Below are 17,720 nucleotides of genomic sequence, written 5' to 3' on the forward strand. Positions count from 1 at the left end.
GAAGGGTGTGCAGTGATACCAAGACCCAGGTGAAAATGCCCATCAAGATCTCTGTGCATCCTCACGAGTGTGTAGGGTGGATATCTTATTTTAAACAACAATCAATTGATTTTAAGGAATCAGCTACTGGACCCTGCCAGACTCCTCTTGCATAATGTCAGTATTTTTAGGCAAAAGCTTGCACCAGGCATCACTGTTAAAAGTTCAGCCCTGCTCCTAAAGCCACAGGGCACACAGATGTGACCAGAAGGTGAAGAAACCTTCATACTGACTCTTCTGTGTGAGCATTTCAGTTTAAGAGTTGCTGGTCAAGAAGCATGTCATCAAAACAAAAAATGACCACATTTTTTAAACATGATTTGTTTCCTGAAGAGCCTTCCAGAGGTTGCAAGGATCCCACGTATCCTCTTCTCTTCACACAGTCCTGTTTGGCAAGTGCCTTATCAGGGTGTGCCCAGCTGCACATCACACCCCTGTGCAACCTACCTGTCCCAAATCCAAGCCTGGTATGGAAAGGCTGAGCTTCATGTGCCTCTAAGGACATCCTCCAGTTGGGACAGGCAAGTGACAGCGCACAGTGGTGTGAACAGCAATTCTGGTGTCAGGAGCAACTTACAGTCCACATCAAAAAGAGACACACCAACCCCTTGGATTTCAGCACAGAACTGGCCCTTGTAACCTCTCTCTGCCACATGAGGGAGATTGGAAACCCAAATCCACCTTGGACAGGACATAATTTCTTCTTTGACTTCTCACTGAGAACAAGGAAGCCCTTCTGTACTTTCTAAAGAAAACTGAGCCTTAACAAGGCTGCTATGCCAGCAAGTAAAGATGGGAATTTTGTGGTTTCAGAGGGTCTGCTACTGAGAAGCTGCATTTGGGCACTCTCCAAATGAATGATGGGACTCTTTCCCTGACAAAAGAACCATGAACAGCATGAGTCCTCTGGAGTGTAAAGGAATGATGCCAACTGCCAGTCCTCCTCTTCCAGCTGGAGGACAGCTTGTGGGCAGTCATCTTCAGCTGAGATTGCAGATCTCAGCTGAAGATCTCATCTCCAGATTGCTCCCACTGTGGGACACACAGCCTGGCTCACCAAAAGATGCTGCAGCCAGCTCAGACATGCCTTAGTTCACCTGGGGAATGCTTGATGTGAGGCTGGAGAGAAATGGCTCTCTGACAGCTGGAAAATGCAGTTGTGGAGCTGCTGGAGGATAATGAAGAATTAGCCACTTCCTAGAGGTGCTTTTTTGTCACGCACATTCTTTGAGGTGCGTTTGTGTCACCCTTTCCTCTGACCACTGGGTCGCAGAGAACAGAGTTTCTGTAATGCAAAGCTTTGAACACTGTTAACTGAGCCAACCCCATCCAAATGTCACGGTTTCAGTCACTACAAAACTGTTCCTTTCTCTTTCTGCCATCCTCCATTCCATCCATGGGGTGTCCATTAGATTCAAATGCAAAGAGCCTACAACAAGAGCCTCATTAGCTGACTGTACAACTGGATTTGTTTTGCAGCACAGTGCTGTCTCCCACACTGCAAGGCAGAGCTCCTGATGGGGGAAAAAAATGAATCAATTTAAAAAATATCTTCCACACCTAAATGTTACATGCAGCTCTTCTGTCAGACTTAAAACAACAGCATTACCAGCTGTAAAATGGGGGGAAAAACTCCAGGAAGTCTCTCAAAACAGCAGACCAAATGAAAGGAGAAAAAGATGAAGGTGGTTTCAAATCTGCCCTGGAGAGAATGTGTGTCACAGCTTTAACCTGCTGCATGGAGGGGGGAAAAAAGGAAACAGGGCAGCAGAGACCAGAAATCAGATTTATTATGACCAACCAGGTAGATAAAAGATAGATGATCACCAAGAAAGGATGGCTGTGTTGGAATCAGCCACCTTCTGAAAATGTCTAGTCAGCTTTAGCTGATTTGATACACATGAAATTGGTGTCTGCACAAGAGTATTCTCCTGAAAAGATGGGATTTAATGCATCGAGATAATTATCTAGATCCTTCTTTATCCCATTAGTGGTTTTCATTCGCATCCTGGAACACCATAAGCGGATTGTTCAAGAATTATTTGCCATCCGCTGTTTCAATCCCGATTGGAATTATCTTTATACCTCAGTATGAAGAAAAGAGATTACATCCCTGCCAGGGCTTGCTGGAATGCCCTCTTTTCTGAAGCTCCCTTTATCATTCTTGTTCTATAAGGTGATGAAAAGAATTAGAAAATAATTGTCATGGACATGATTTTGCCCTCTCCTCCTCTTCCTTCCCCACACATGTGTTTGGGAGGAGGAGGAGGAGGAGATGATCTTCCCACCGCATCCCCTGCAGGAGATGCATCCCTGCACCTGCAGAGAGATGAAGCTCAGCAAGGCTTACTCATCAAATTACCCAGGACAGCATCCAAAACCGCTCCCAGCTTCCTTTCGCACCACGATCCACTAATAAAAGAACAAGGATGAAACTGTTAAAACCAATTAAACATTTCACTTGATGCATGAGCAGGAAGTGAGATTCACTGCACTGGAGATCCCAGGGGCGCATGCCAAACGTCGCCTCTCGTGCTCTCTAGCAATGTAAGTCACCGTGCAAGCTCTGGTGGAGATCAGGCCAACGTCACTCAAACAGCCAACACAACCCCTTGCTTCAAGGCCTAAAATAACAAGAAGACAAAATTCCCCTCCCAGCCACTCTAACTGCCTGCCAGGTTTTGTATTAATGGAAGAATTATGTCTCCATCCAGGTATGGCAAGGACACAGTTTGTCTCCTCACGGGCAGCCCTGACTCTGGCCAGCAGTGAGAAAAGATGCCTGGACACCACAACAACCATCCCTTCTCCTTAAGGAACATGAAGGAGGTAGGTAATTCAGACCTGACATGAATAGGAATGCATGTATTTTTTAAAGAATCGTGCTTTATGGCTGTGTAATGAGATCTGTAGGAGAGGTATCTCTATAAACAAGTTATTAAAAGGGGGAGGAGGAACACAATAATAGCAGGTGCCAATTACTCAGCTCCCAGCAGAGACTTTTCAATTTCTCACCTTCCCCCAAAGCAAGATGTGCCTCTGTATGGCACCACATTCACATGCAAGTGTGAGACCCTCTGGAATGTGGCTTCTCTCCCCCACTGGCAGAGCTCCACTGCCACCAGAGCGGGGCCGCCCCTCGCCCCACCAGCCCCGCGCCAGAGCTGGGACCAACACACCATGAAATTAATTTGGAAACTGAATACAACCATATTTTGATTTGACTTCAGAAACCGACCGCTCCTCCCATCAGGAGAAACAGCAAATTCGTGAGCTGACTGCAACTGCCAGGTTTGCATCTCTGCAAGTATCTGCTTAGTTTTGGGAACAAAACACCAGTAATGATTTTGTTATTTTGAGATGGCGGCATCGTTTCAGACAGTAAATGTCCACACTGGAGCTGTCAGAGGGATCCCATCCTTTATAGCAAGCACACCAAGGTAATGATTAATATTACAAAAGTAATTCGAGCCTCTAAAATCATTGTTTTCAAAATCAGCAAATAATTACCAAGGCCTTCAGCAATCAATACCCAAGATAAATAGAAGATTAAATTGCAAAAGAAACAGAAGAAAGTACTTAATATTTGCCAAATACACTTTTTCATGGTAACCAAATACTTCCAGTAAATAGATATTTTAGCTCACTGGAGAGGCACTTTCAGATAGTAATAAATTAATCCAATAAAACAGACAGACTGGGTGGAACCAGACATTAATGAAACACAAACTGATCTATACAGAGCCAACCCACAATCCATGTCCTAATTGTGCTCATCCACCACTCTGAATACTTACCTCCCCCACCCAGGTCAGCTCTTTAGCTCGGGAAAAATACACGTTTCATGTGGATTCACTGGCAAAGTGGAGAGTTTCAGCCATCAAATGACAAAGCTTGTGCTCAGCCAGAATTTGCATTTCCAGTTTTTTTCCTAAATACTTCTCACTCCTCAAAGCTGGCAAATTAACTTCCTTTTAAACACGATTTTCGCTTTTCCTTCAATTTAGTTGAAGCTCTGTATGTGAAGTGCAGGATGAGCTCCTGCTGCCCACCAGCACCAGCCACCCCACACGTGACGCCTGTGGAAACATCCCCACAGCACATCCTCACCCTGGCATCAGGGTGGTTTGTCCTGGGGGCTGTGCCTGGCCTCACCACCACTCCAGGGACCCAGATGGACTCAGAACAACCCCTGAAACTCGGTGCAAGGACCAGCATCATCTCCTCTCCAGGCAGCCTAAATCAGCTTCTACCCAAAATCATTGCTTGGTGTTAACAAATCCATGCTATTAGGTGAGTATCTGGTAAAGTTCTTCAAAAAGTAGATAACTTGAACTGGTCAAGATTAAGAGTGGGGTGACAAGGGAAGATCTCCATCCTGGTCATTTTCTACAACATCAAAGGAAGAAGAAAGGGAGGAAACACAAGGCAAAGAGAAAAGATATCAAAGCCAGCTCCAGAGAGTGCAATCAGAGATGGCACGAAAAAGGAATAGTTAAAACGTCAAAGGCAAGATCAAATAAAAGTAAAAGCTCACAGTCTGGGCACAGAGCAGAGGGAGGGGTGACTACCCCAACACTTCTGCCAGCATTAACTGAATAATTCATCTGACAGGTACTCGTCTGTGGTTGAGTCTGAGAGAGCTCAACCACCACCAGATCCATCCACTCACCAAGACCAACACTGTTCTTGTTTTACACGTGGGGGCACACCCTGGGGACACTGCACAGCAGCTCTGCTTCCCTGCCTGTCCGTGTTTTAGGGAGGGATAAAGAAATTGAGTTCTCCCTCAGAAATCTTCTCCAGCTTCTGTGTGAAGTTCTTGGTACTGGCAGGGTTAGCCTCACTACTACACTTTAACTAAACCACACATGTTTTCACTATACAAAATATATATACACAGATCTTTAAGGAGCTAATTTCTCAAGACTGGAAGTGTTTCTTTGATTATTTACAAGACATTCTAAAGGCTACATAATCTTTTGGTACCATGAGCCTCCTCCCTAAGCCATGACATTCCTCAGAACACTAACAATACACAGAGGACTTACTGCCACGTAAGTGCAAGCAGTGAGTGACAAAAAGGGTCTGCATGTTGAACCTTCCAGAAAGCTCTTGGCATTGCAGGGAGAGAAGAAAAACCTAAGTGCTCTAAGGCAGACTTGCAAATGTGACCAGGATGGTCTAAAAACTCACTGATGAACAGGTATGGACCAGGCAGCAGCACTGACATAAACCAAAACCTTGCTTTTCCTACAGTTCAGCATCCATCCCACTACCAACAACTCCTAAACCACCAAAGTGACAATTATAGCCACAAGTAAATGGACACTGCAATGCAACAAAACTCATCATGAACGTAAAAGACAGGTGGAGATTAATTTTTGCCCAGAAGCTTCTTTAAAGCCTAATGATTTACATTTGAACACTACTGCTGTCCACTTTAATATAAGCAGAAATTAAAATATCTCGCACAAGACATTTTCGTGTGCATGTCTAGTCACTTCAAAATACAGATTAACCTTTAGGTAAGCATTTATCCAGTATGTAGCACAGGAGGGATGAAATATTTAAATACTGGCAAGGCAGGGCAGGCAGGAGAGAAGACAGAGTTACAGAAATGCATCCATGCTAATGCACTGATCCTGGAGACTCAAATGTGACTTGACACCGGGACAAAAACAGAAGGAGAATTGGACACTGACACAATTAATGCAGAAAGAGATTATTTAATACAGGAATCTGCCACTCCCAGACATTCCTGCTTTGCAAGGGAAGCCTGACATAAGCTCGAAAATAAACCCAAGAAGAGCACTGCTGAATAAAAAGCCCCCTATGCTGCAATTCAAATGGAAAGGGCAGAATTTTTTTTTCCCTCCATCAAAGACAACAATCCTCTGCCTGTATCAGGAAGCTGCTAAGCAGATACTTGATCAGCCCTCCCTGAAAAGCCTCTCCTCATAACAATGCTAACCTGCCCGCCTCCACTGAAGCTCTTTGATTATTTTAATACTTTCTACAATCCTTTAATTTGCCCAGTGAGTTCTGCCACCACAGCAGCCCTCTTCACCCACATAATCTCCCAACCTCTTGATCTCTGTCTCATGAAAAAGAAAACTTGGACATTAGAATTGGCACAATAATGATATGGCAAATCTTCACCTGGAACATTAAGCATCATCTGTAAGTGTTTTTAGGCAGGTGGCTCAGCCTCAAGGGTTTCCTTCAAAGACCTGGTGGCTGTGGATGCCTGTGCTGAGCAAGGTACCCCAGTATAGATATTTGTGTTTCTTTATACCACAAACAAAAAAAAATTGGTCCTTTGGTGACTCCTTTGGGTTTTGTGAACAGGGAAAACCATGGATAATCCAAGCCTACCTGCAGCAGCCTTGTCCATCTATTGCTAAATCAGTTTCTCCAGCACTTAGTGGCTTCAAGGCTTTTGGAGATGACTGGCAGCTCCACTTAAACTAGCCAGCTATAGATGTGTCTTACATTAAACACTAAGTGAATAATCAATGAACATTCAGGATATAAGTACAAATCAATGATTTGTTTTAGATGAATCAAAGGGAATCGCAAATGAGCTTTGTTCTGCAACAGAAGTAAACCAAGAGAAGTACTTGATGTAATTGAGGGTGTGTGTGTTAACCTCCTCTGACTGCTCCTCTCCTACGCGCTGACACAGACCCTGCTGTCACAGCAGCGTGGCAGTGTCCTCCAAACCCCTGTGACAAGAGATGTCACTGTCCCCAGAGAGCAGATGGGAACTGAGGCATGAAACCAGCCAGTTGACTTTTCCAAGACTGGCAGGGACACAGCACAGCAAGGACACAACTCCAAGTCTATGCTGAAGAGCACAGGTCAGGAGAGAGCCCTTGTAACTTCAACTCCATCACACAGCCACAGTTCTTACTGTGGGAGCAGTCATGGGACACAGCAACTGAACACACAATACAGGTCAAGAGCCCCACTTAAAGGCCTTTTAAAAACAGCAAATAAATAAAAAACAGTTACACAGGTGACTCCACACAATGAACAACTTATTTTGATAAATGGATATCAGCAGACTGCACGGTGCCCCTCGCTCTTGGGATGAATTTGTTCAAGTCACAGGTGTGATAATTTTGCAAATGCTGCTGCATTCCAGCCACGATTTCACACAATGTTTGCTGAGCACCAGCCAGGCCTCATAAAGTCTCTCAGAAATGCTCCTGCACATCTTTTTATTCACCACACATTTTAATGACAGATTTCCAAACTCCATGGTTCCCTAGCCAGGTCCTTGCCTGCACCTTCTCAAAGCACTCAAAAGCACTCGCTGGGTCTCCTGCTGGCATCTCTCCTCCTGGGAAACGCTTGCAAGGGTTGCAGTGAAGTGATCCCAGCTCAAACCAGGGCTTTCATTCGTATCCATTTCGCTGCAGGCAGTGCCCAAGACCTCAAAGAAACTACAAAAACCTGAAGTCAAGCTGGTGCAAGCAACAAAAATGAAAAAGCAGCGGGAACCCCACATGCCGCAGGACACGGCTCGTATTGAACGTTATCAAGCTTTGACTCTGCTGCTTCCAGAGCGGATTAGTGTTCACGGCTTTTATGCACTATAGAAGAAGACTTTCTAAACACACTCAGAGGAACATCCCTCGGGGACAAAGTTTGCTTCCCACAAAGGACATCCCCAGTGAGCAGAGCATCCCGTCGTGCGCGGCACTGCACGGGCGGTATCTCCTCACACAGACGCTGCCTGAGCCCTCCCTGCTGCACCAGAGCAACGTCCACACTGCAGCCACTGCCCCACAGCCACCAAACCCAGCAGCCTGCTCCTCGCCACACTCACAAACCAAGGCAGAAACCCTGTGCTCACACCTGAGACAAGACACCCAGCCGGGATGCGTGTGGTGAGTCCTTCAGGGAGCTGTGCACGCCTGGTCTGAAGCGCTTCCACAACATCCACAGGAGAAACAGCTCCCACAAGGTGAGCACACAGTCAAAAAACCACCAAAATACCACACAGTCACAACTGAGCTTAGGGGTGTGAAGCCATCATGCAAGCAGTGACTCCACTTTGCAGGCAAATCTACAGGTACAGAGTTGACTGCAGTTGGGGTTTTGCAATGGAAGCCAGGAGCTGGCTGGCAATGGGAAACCAGAAATCATTAAAAGCTGACAGAAAAACCTTGCCAAGGGAAGCCTGCACAGGCAGCATGGGTACAGAGCCTGCCCTGAGCTACACAGCCATACTGAGGAACCAGGCCAACCTCTACATGTAGCATTTCCAACAGGCAGCATGTTGGGAGTCTCCTAAAAGGTTCAACACAAGATTTAAAAGTTCCTGTTCAACTAAAAATCAAATCCCAACACTTAACCCCCAAATATCCTGCAGAATTTATGGCTCTGGCATAGGCTGCAAGGGGCAAAGAGAAGGGCTGTGTAAACAGCACATGGCTGGTCAGTCAGTCAAGATAACAAACATTATAGATGAGAAGGGAACAGTTTTCACCACTGGAAATGAAAAAATCCACAACAATTTAATTGGTAGGTTAATTTGCTTGCCTTCATCCCATCTGTACTTGTGACTCACCTAAAGTCATGAAACCTTTTTGCTTTCACTGATTCCTCAGTAAGTCCTGGGTCCCCTGGAGTCCCCACACCGGGCACGTTAACACCCAAACCTGCCAGCACCCTCCCGAAAGCCTGATCCTCAACATTAAGCAGCCCTACACGTCCAACACCTGACACCAGGTTACAAAAGAGCTTTCTGCATGGCAGCTCATGGTTTTGAGAAGCGAAACCCTATTTAAATCTAAAATCAGCAAAGAGAGAATATCAGACTTTGGCCAAGACACCCACCACCATGACGCACAGCACGTGGCCCACCTCCGAACAGCCCGCGATGCTGGACACCGGCTGCCTGGGTGAGTGGCTGTGCTATTTGAGGCTGCCCTTCTCTGCCCACTCCAGGAGACTATTTCAAACCCCGTTTATAATTGGAAAGAGGCAGCATCTGTTTTTGCAGACCATGAGGTCAAAACTTTACTAATAACCACAGCACAGCAGAACACCATTAGCAGGTAAACAAGCCCTGAGCTGGGCTTGAGAAAAGCAGCTCTAGAGATGGTTTGTTTTGGTTTATTTTCTTTCAATTAATTGTTTTGTCCTCCCAACACAGAGTGGGAAGACAAGCGACTCTGCAATGCCTTACATTTTAATATCATATTATTCCCCACTGGAGGCAATGCGGACACCTTGCCAGACTTCCCCAGAACTCAACGACATCAGCAGCTCAGGAGCACTGGGAATTGTCTCCAGTCACTCACAGGGGATGACTGATGTTAGAGAGGACTGGCAAACACAAAGCCTATCTTTGCAAAATACAAGTATGGGAATACGGAGGCAGGAAATTATAGAATAATCAGCTTAACTTCAGTTGAAGTGCTTAGAAGACAAGGAGAACTTGAGCAAGAGACAACCTCTGTTCATCAAGAACACATCACATCAAATCTCTCATATTTCTTTCTGTGACAGGGTGTCAGGACTTGCAAGAAGGGGAGAAGAAACAAAGATTTCAGAGACCTCTGATAGTGTCTGATGGGACATCCCCATAATGTACCCAGGGATGCAGGGACAGCTGGTGTTTTCACCCACAGCTTGGCTGATGGCAGAGAAAACAGGCTGATTGCCCTGGAAGGCTACACAGAGCAAAGAGGGACTGCAAGCATGCAGGTGGACAAGATCAGAATTCAAAACAATCCTGTTAATTTAGAAGAAGCGGTCTGGAAAAAAAGGGGAAAACAAAAGGATGTGGTTCAACAGGGACAAGCGTGAGGTAATGCAATTTGGTAAGAATAATTAACCAGGCAAACACAAGCAGGAAAACATCTGGAGAGGAATAGCTGAAGGGTTGATGGGATAAAAAAATTAAACATGAGTCACCTATGGCAAAAGTGAAAAGCACACACAATGGAGTGTATAAACAGGATCATTGTTTATAAAAGATATGAAGTAATCCTTAGTCTTCTGAGCAAAAATACAGCGGCAACTTCAGCTCTTTATCCCAGGTTAAGCATCACTCCTCACCAAGGATGATGGTCCAAAAGAGAGTAACAAGAGCGACTGCAGACCAAGAATACATGACCTAAAAAACAGTGATCAAAGGAACTAGTGTGGTTTAATCCGTATTAGTAAGGGAAATAGTAGCAACTTCCAAATATCTACTGGCCCACTGCAAAGAAGGACAGACGGAACTTTTCTGCCTGTTCCGAATAAAGGGGAAAAACAAGACCAATCCTGAAACTAAACTGAAGAAAAAGACGTTTCTGTACAATCGAAAGAAAAACCTAATATGAGGGCTGCTAAATGTCAAACAGATTGTCTGGAGAGCTTAGGAATCCCTGTCATCAGAGGTTTTTAAGGACGAATATGACAAACATCTGTCAGGAAGGGGTTGGTTATCAGCGGAGGGCAGGAGATGGACTGAACGACCTCTCAAGGTCTTCTCCAGCTCTGTACTGGAGAACAGCCTGACACGTAAATGACCATCAGAGCTGGAAACCTGCTGTGCTGACACAGCCAGCCCTGTTGGCTGTGACCTCTTGCAGCCATGGCCCTGTGCAGCTGACAATCTGTTGCTGCCAGAGGAAAGCGCCCATCCCGGGGAGGGTCCTGCCGAGAAGGACAGGGACACTGGTACCCAGGGTTGTTATTCTGGCACTTGCATGAGCCACGGGGAAAAGCTGCTTGTTAAAAAATAAAAGCGTGTCAAAGGGCAACACAGCACAGGCTGCCTAGTGGGGTTGGCCACCCTGCTTCTGAAAGCAGGAGGGGCTGCTCGGAGCCCACACAGCACTGCACGCTGCTTCTGATTTATTTATGAGAGGAAGCTGCAAGCAAAGCCACTGCTCAGTGCTAACCACAGGGCAGTTCTCAGAGCCTCCCTCTGCCCCTGCACAACTACTGTAGTCTAGCATTTCTGTCTGAAAGCAACACACTACAGCAACACCTGGGTATGCGAATATTTTGGCCAGTTAAAAATATCACCAGCAGAAGCAAACCAATCCACCAGTACCAAGGCAGCACCCCTGCATTGCAAACACTCATCACACAAACCCCTGCAGGAGGCAGCTCTGGTGGGATTTAAACCACCTCAGCAGCACAACAGGAGAGCCTTCAGTGATGAATGAGGCAGAGGAGTCCAAGCAGCCACCTGTCAGACACCTGCAGCTGCCAGGACAAAATGGCACATCCCAGGCACTCCTGGCCTGCTGCCAGGGAAGGGGCTGGATGGGCTCATGCCATCCTGCCCATCAGAGCCAAAAAACCTTCCCCCAGAGCTGCCCCAGCCCTGATGTTGGCCTCACACTACACTCAAGCTGCACCCTGTGGTGGTGCATGGTGTGCCACAGGACTGCAAATCCATCAAGTCACAGCTTACGTTCAGCAAAAGCTGCTTCTCACCTGTAGCAGGGAGAGATGCTTGTATAGCAAGTGGGAGTCAAGGCCTGGTTGGTCAGACCACATACCTTTAATGACCTCTAAAAGTGCAGGAACTGGAAGAGCTGAGTGATTACCACAGGCGTGGGAGGTTACACACTCACACACAGTACAGAGACACAATTCAGAAGCAACTGTCAGAATTGTCCTCCGGGCCAGAATAAGTCCAGTGCACTGCTTTGAGTGAGAGACTGGGTGGAGAAAAGCAACTATTGTGTTGTCAGGAAAAACCAGCAGCAGGAATTTCTGCAACACCTGCACAGGATTCCTCCACAGCTTCGGCGGGACAGGGCCCTGCACCTTTGCTCTGCTGCTGCCTACTCAGTGCAAAGCCAGCACCGATATTTGTGTGCTGAAGCCACAGCCTTCACACCTGTCCCACATCCACTGAAGTTACTGGACTCAGCATCTTGTGGCTACAAGAGACGCATGCAGGGAAGGCAGAGATGTTCAGCTCTCCCCCCATCAGTTTGCCCAAAGAACCCCCAGCATTTGAGAGCTCCCCTCAGTTGCCGGCACTACCACACTTTCACCCGCAGATTGAACCCACCTGGCTCCCATCGCCCATGAAGGTTTTGGCCATAAACATGGGATTGCAAAGAAGCACATCACCGAAGCCAAGCCAAGCACACCGGGACGCGGACAACAGCCCGCTCATCACCCCAGAGCGCCCCGACCCTCCGTGGGCACCCCTGGCCACAGCGCGCCCGGGGGACGAGCAGAGAGCCCCGGCCGGGGCACCTCCAGCCCAGCGGGCACGGGCAGCCACCCCAGGGGTTCCACAGCTCACGGTCCCGTGGGGACCAGGGGGCACGGCGGGTCCAGGGGCGCGCAGAATCCCGCCGAATCCACACCCCTGGGGCTCCGGCAGGATCCTGCCCTGCGGGATCGCCCAGGTCCCGCAGGATGCTCACCGGGTCTGGATCCCAACGCACCCCCGGGGTCCAGCCGGGCCCGACTCGCGGAGTCCCCGCACCCCTCCCCGGCGGCGGGGCGGCGGCCGGGCCCCCGCGGAGGCGGCCGACCCCCCTTACCTTTGTGCCCGCCGAAGGCGCCGTACCAGGAGAGCGAGAGCAGCGCGCACAGGCAGCCGAGCAGCAGCGTGAGCGCCGTGCCGCTGCGGAGCCTCATCGCCTCCTCGCCGGCGGGGGCGGCCGCATGTCCCGGGCGCGGCGCGGCCTCGGCGGCCCCGGGGGCCCCGGCGGAGCGGAGCGGGGAGCGCGGAGCCGAGAGCGGGAGCGGAGCGGGGCGCACCGCCCGCACCGCCCGCACGCAGCGCCCGCGCCGGGCCCGCCGGGCGGGCGGGAGGGGCGGGGCCGGGCGGGGCCAAAGGGCGGGGCCGAGGGGCGGGGCCAGAGGGCGGGGCCAGAGGGCGGGGCGGGGGCGGGGCCGAGGGGCGGGGCGGCAGCGAGCGAAGGGCGCCCCCGTGCGGGGGAATGCGGGACTGCAGAGGGGTGGGGTGAGTGTGAGTGTGTGACAGTATATGTGAGTGTGAGAGTATGTGAGAGTATGAGTGAGTGTGTGAGAGTGTGAGAGTATGAGTGTGAGTGTGTATGAGTGAGTGTGTGAGAGTAAGTGAGAGTATTAGTGAGTGTGAGTGTGTGAGAGTGTGTGAGAACATGTGAGAGTATGAGTGCATGTGTGTGTGGGAAAGTATTGAGAGTATGACTGTGTGTGAGAGTGTGTGAGAATATGTGTGTGTGTGAGTATGAGTGAGTGTGTGAGAGTATTGAGAGTATGTGAGAGTATAAGTGAGTGTATGTGAGTATGTGGGAGTATGTGAGGGTACGAGTGAGTGTGAGTGTGTGAGTGTGTATGAGTGTGTGTGCTAGTGAGTGTGTCTGCACATCTGTGTGTGTGTGTGCATCTGTGTGTCTGTGAACATGACTGTGTGAGATTGTGTCTGATATTTTCTGTGTGTGTGTATGAGTGCATGTGCACCTAGGTGTGTGTGTATCTGTCCACGTCCATCTGTGTACATGTGTGCACATCTGCATGCACATGTGTGTGTGTGCGCATGAGTGCACGTTCATGGGTTACGTACATAAATGTACATTCCTGTGTCCTTGGCTTACTCCTATCGATGCACGCCTGCCTCCTCATGTCCCTGCAAAGCTACAGATCCATCTGTGGGTGCCTGCATGGGTCTGTACACGTGTGTGTGTGTGTGTGTGGCTGTGTCCATACGTGTCTCTCTCTCTGTCCATATGTCTGTCTGTCTGTGTGAACATACGCCCGGGTCCATCTGTCTGCAGTGTGTGGGGGTGTGCACGTACCTGTGGCTGTGCCAGAGTGATGCACATCCCTGCACATGGAGCCCTGCAGTGCCACGGGTGGGTGGCCCTGGATGGAGGTGTGTGCTCAGCCCTGTGCACAGGGATGTCGCCATGGGTGTGCACAGCTGGGGGCTGCAGGGTGAGGTCAGGGGGCAACAGCCCCAGGAATCATGCAGTGCATCCTTGCTGCCATTCCCACAGAAGTGCTTCATCTTGGTTAAGGAAACAGGATCCAATGTTTATTGAGAGAAAAATCAATGCCAGATGAATACCACAAACAGAAGCTGCTGCCTGGATGGACATTATTCCTCTTCCAAAGGACCTGGCATTCAGGGGTTATGACCTCAAGCTGCTTGCCTGGGTGAAGGATAGAAAAAATCAGATTACAAAATGATTTTGCTTCTGTTTTCTTCTGTTAATGGGTCCGGCTTATTTCATTATAGACTGTACTGTGAGGTCAAGCTCCACAGGCATTTGTTTGCCTTCATCATCTGAATTTGTTTCTGTGGGTGAGCATGAGGTCAGCCAGCTCAGGTGCCCAGTACATGGCTACATAATTCCTGAACCAGCCGAAGTCATCATCTCCCATTCCCCAGAGCTCTTTTAGCAAGTAAATATTTCTCAGACATGTAAATATTGTAGGACTGGCTTCCAGTGATCAAAGTCTGCTGCTTGAAATGTTTGGATCAATTAGGGTTAGAGCAAGGTGTGTGCCTGTGCCAGAGGCAGCACTGGCGATGCTCAGGTGCCACCCCGGAGCCATCCCAGGTGGCAGACAGGGATGAGCTGGGAGCCAGCTGCCCCCCACGAGCACATCTCCCCCCAGCAGCACTCCGGCAGACACGGGAATTGTCCTGGAAAGGAAAATCTGCCAAATGTATCCTCAGGCATCACTGTTTCCTTCTGGAAATGTGAGCAGTGAAGGGAGCCCAGCCCAGGAAGGTGCAGGGGCTGCTCTGGGTGCCTCGTTGAGGGCTATGAATGTTTATCAGGAAAAGCATTTCTGCAGTCTTGCCTAACTGCATCCTTAGAATTTTCTTCAGTTCATGAGATAAACCACGTTTTTCAGATCTTCAGACGGCCTCTCCCGGTGGTTTGAGAATCCGGGGAGGGAATCGGCAGAGGGAGCCCTTTGGACGGCATCAAAGGTTTCTGCCTCCCTCCACTGACAGAAGCTACAGGAGGAGCTCCGGGACCGAGCACAGACCACTGCTCACACGGGCACATCCTGAGCAGGGGAATGCCCTGAGCAGGGAAATGCCCTGAGCAGAACTCTCGGGGACCCTTAAAAAACAAACGAGGGGCTGGCCCGGACCTGAGCATCCTGACCTGGATTTTACAAAGCATTGCCTGAGCAACCCCCATCAGAACGTGAGCCAGCAGCAGGTCCACAGGAATTAATGGCAAACCCCCCAAAAAAGGTGACAGACAAGTAAGAGCTGCTGGTGGGGAAACGCTGAAGTCCATTAAATGTTGGCTGTTTATTTTCAGAGGTGCACAATGCTCCCACACCACTCGGGATATGTGGTGTGTCTGCAGTGGAAGAGAGGAACATTAATAATTGCTCCAAGACAATTAATTAGACTCTTTCCCAAGGATAAAGTTTAATCTAATTTCTGCTGTTATACTTTGTCTTCATAACAGTCTGAAGAAATTAAGGAGCTTTATACCACCCTCTCATGATAAAAACCTTGGGTTCTCTTGGAAAAAATGAGGGACTAAGCCAAATTGTAGCACCTGCTATTTTTCTCTCAGACCTGCAAAGGTCTCTTTTACTCTTGAAGTCCATCCCTCTTTTCCCAGTTTTGTCTTTTGTTCTGTTTTTAAAGTTTTGAGCAAATCTTGAGCAAGTTTTGAGCTTTAGTCCTTTTGCAAAGTGAAGATTAAAATGTGAACTGCAGAAACCCAAAACCTTGGCAGCAAATAGAGAGAAAAGGTTTTTTTTTAAAATGATCTCATGATCTTTGAACAGTAGATGTTGGCAATGCCGAGTGTGCTGCAGAAATGAGGGGCCTTCATGGGAAACACTTTCATAGAAATCCACAGGTCCTGAGGCCATTACAAAAATTAGAAAAACAAAATATTTATTAGGTCTAGGTGTAAACTGTAATCCAGATTTATAGCTGATTTTATCTAGAGCTCTAAAGAGCTTGGCTCTGGAGTTTGGCCCATCTTTGGGCTTGATCCTTCTGAGGTTGCTTTATGCAAGAAACAAAATAATTTCATTTTCTATGTGTTTTATAAACTGCTGTGTTCAAACATCACCATGGCTTGCTTCACTGCAGTATAAATGTTTCCAAATCTCCTTAGCCATAAGAGAGGAAAATGACAACAGGGTGCTTTACCTTCAAAGTGTTGACATGTTGATGCTTTAATTCAGGGCAAAAGCTACAAGTCAGATTCTCAAAGCAACACTTCCCCCAAGCAATTTCCGTAGGTTGCAAAAACTCTTTCTCACCTCCAGGAACATAAAATCCACATGGAACTCCATGACAGCCCTAGTGTGCTTGTACCTTGTGCCTGCTCTCTACCCATTCTTCCTATCTGCTCCTCTGTCAGTGAAAAAACTGCCCCAAAGTTTTCTGCCCTTAACAGTTTCATGCCACAGCAATGAGAAATGCTGCTGAGCCTGTGTAAACACCTGGCGTGGCACAGCTAAACTTCAGGAAAGCTCAGCCTCAAAAATGAGACAGCAAAAACTCCCTGCTCTGCTTTCTGCTGTGCCTGTGCCAATGAGGAAGGAGGGTTCTGCTTCCGAGGCATGAGCAGCGTTTTCACTGGGCTAGAGGAGGAAAGAAGTGCTCATGGGACCAGGCTGAGTCACCAGCATCTGACCCGATGTGTCTGGAGGATCCTGCACCTCTCCAGAAGCCTCTGGAAGGAGTGTGTGGGATAGCAGTGTGTGGAGAGCTGCCCATGGCCCCTCCATCACCACTCACTGTCCTGCAGAGCCGGGAGGGCACAGGGACCAAACCCTCCCCTCCTCACCACGAGTGCTGGGACAGTGATGGTAACCTCCTGCTGGAGCAATGATCTGGGGGAAAATTTCCTCTGGAAAATCCTCATCAGCCTCTGCTGTGGTTTGCAAGCAAGGAAAAGATTGGGCATTTCCCCTCCTCCACCCCACCTTCTTCCCCCTAGGGCTTTACTGCAAACATACAAAGTTTGAAGGAGTACTTCTGGTGATTTTGCCCTCAGAACAAAAACCTCGCCAAATATTTTTAAACATTTCCCAGCAGAAGTGGGTGTAGAGAGAAAGCAGAGCACTGAAGGGATGCTAATTGCTCCTTTTTAAGCCTTTCCTCACTAACTTGAATTTTTAAACTCCAACAGCTTTTTTTTCCCTGTTTCCTTTACTGTTCCTTTGCTACATCCATCTGTGAAGTCAGGCTGCTCAGCACCTGGGGCCAACAAGCCACTTTTTGGGCAGGAGTTGCTGTGCTGCTATGGGATTCCTAAGGAATCATAAAAAAAAAAGTCCACACAGCCACTGCTTCATGTTGAGAATGCCAAAATCCAGATCCACGTACAAACAGAAACTTCTCAAATGGATCTGGGGATACAGCACAGCTCCTCACACGGCTTCTCCTGGGGGCTGAGGAAGGCCAGAGGCAGACCCCAGGGCTGGAGGTAATGGGGCAAAGGGAGCTCTGAGCTGGAGGAGGAAATCCCCGACCTCGAGGAGGAGGAGGAGACTCTCTGAGTCACCCTGTCCCGTGATGGGTGAGGTAAGCCAACAACAGAGCGGTGAAAGCCTGTTTGCCTTATGTTTTGTAAAAGTGCATGATGTCACACGCAGGAGGCTGAGCGTGACTCAGCATGTCCCACCAGGAGAACTGCATTGAAGTGGACACAGAGGAGAACTCAGATTTCTGATTTTATTTTAGCGCATTGCCTGATAATTATAAATGCAAC

General features: G+C 48.4%; 1 protein-coding gene across 2 annotated transcripts in view; it reads right to left on the bottom strand.

Moving 5' to 3' along the window:
* The window catches only part of MGAT4B (alpha-1,3-mannosyl-glycoprotein 4-beta-N-acetylglucosaminyltransferase B), a 50,666-nt gene extending 37,824 nt beyond the window's left edge, over positions 1-12,842 (bottom strand). For both annotated transcript variants that reach the window (XM_063413837.1, XM_063413836.1), the window contains exon 1: positions 12,564-12,842. In XM_063413837.1, the coding sequence (XP_063269907.1) occupies positions 12,564-12,660 (97 nt within the window). In that variant the 5' untranslated portion in view covers positions 12,661-12,842. The remainder of the gene's footprint in view (positions 1-12,563) is intronic.
* Between the last annotated feature and the right edge of the window lie 4,878 nt (positions 12,843-17,720).

The sequence above is a fragment of the Prinia subflava genome, chromosome 16 (genome assembly GCF_021018805.1).
Source record: "Prinia subflava isolate CZ2003 ecotype Zambia chromosome 16, Cam_Psub_1.2, whole genome shotgun sequence".
Lineage (NCBI taxonomy): Eukaryota > Metazoa > Chordata > Aves > Passeriformes > Cisticolidae > Prinia > Prinia subflava.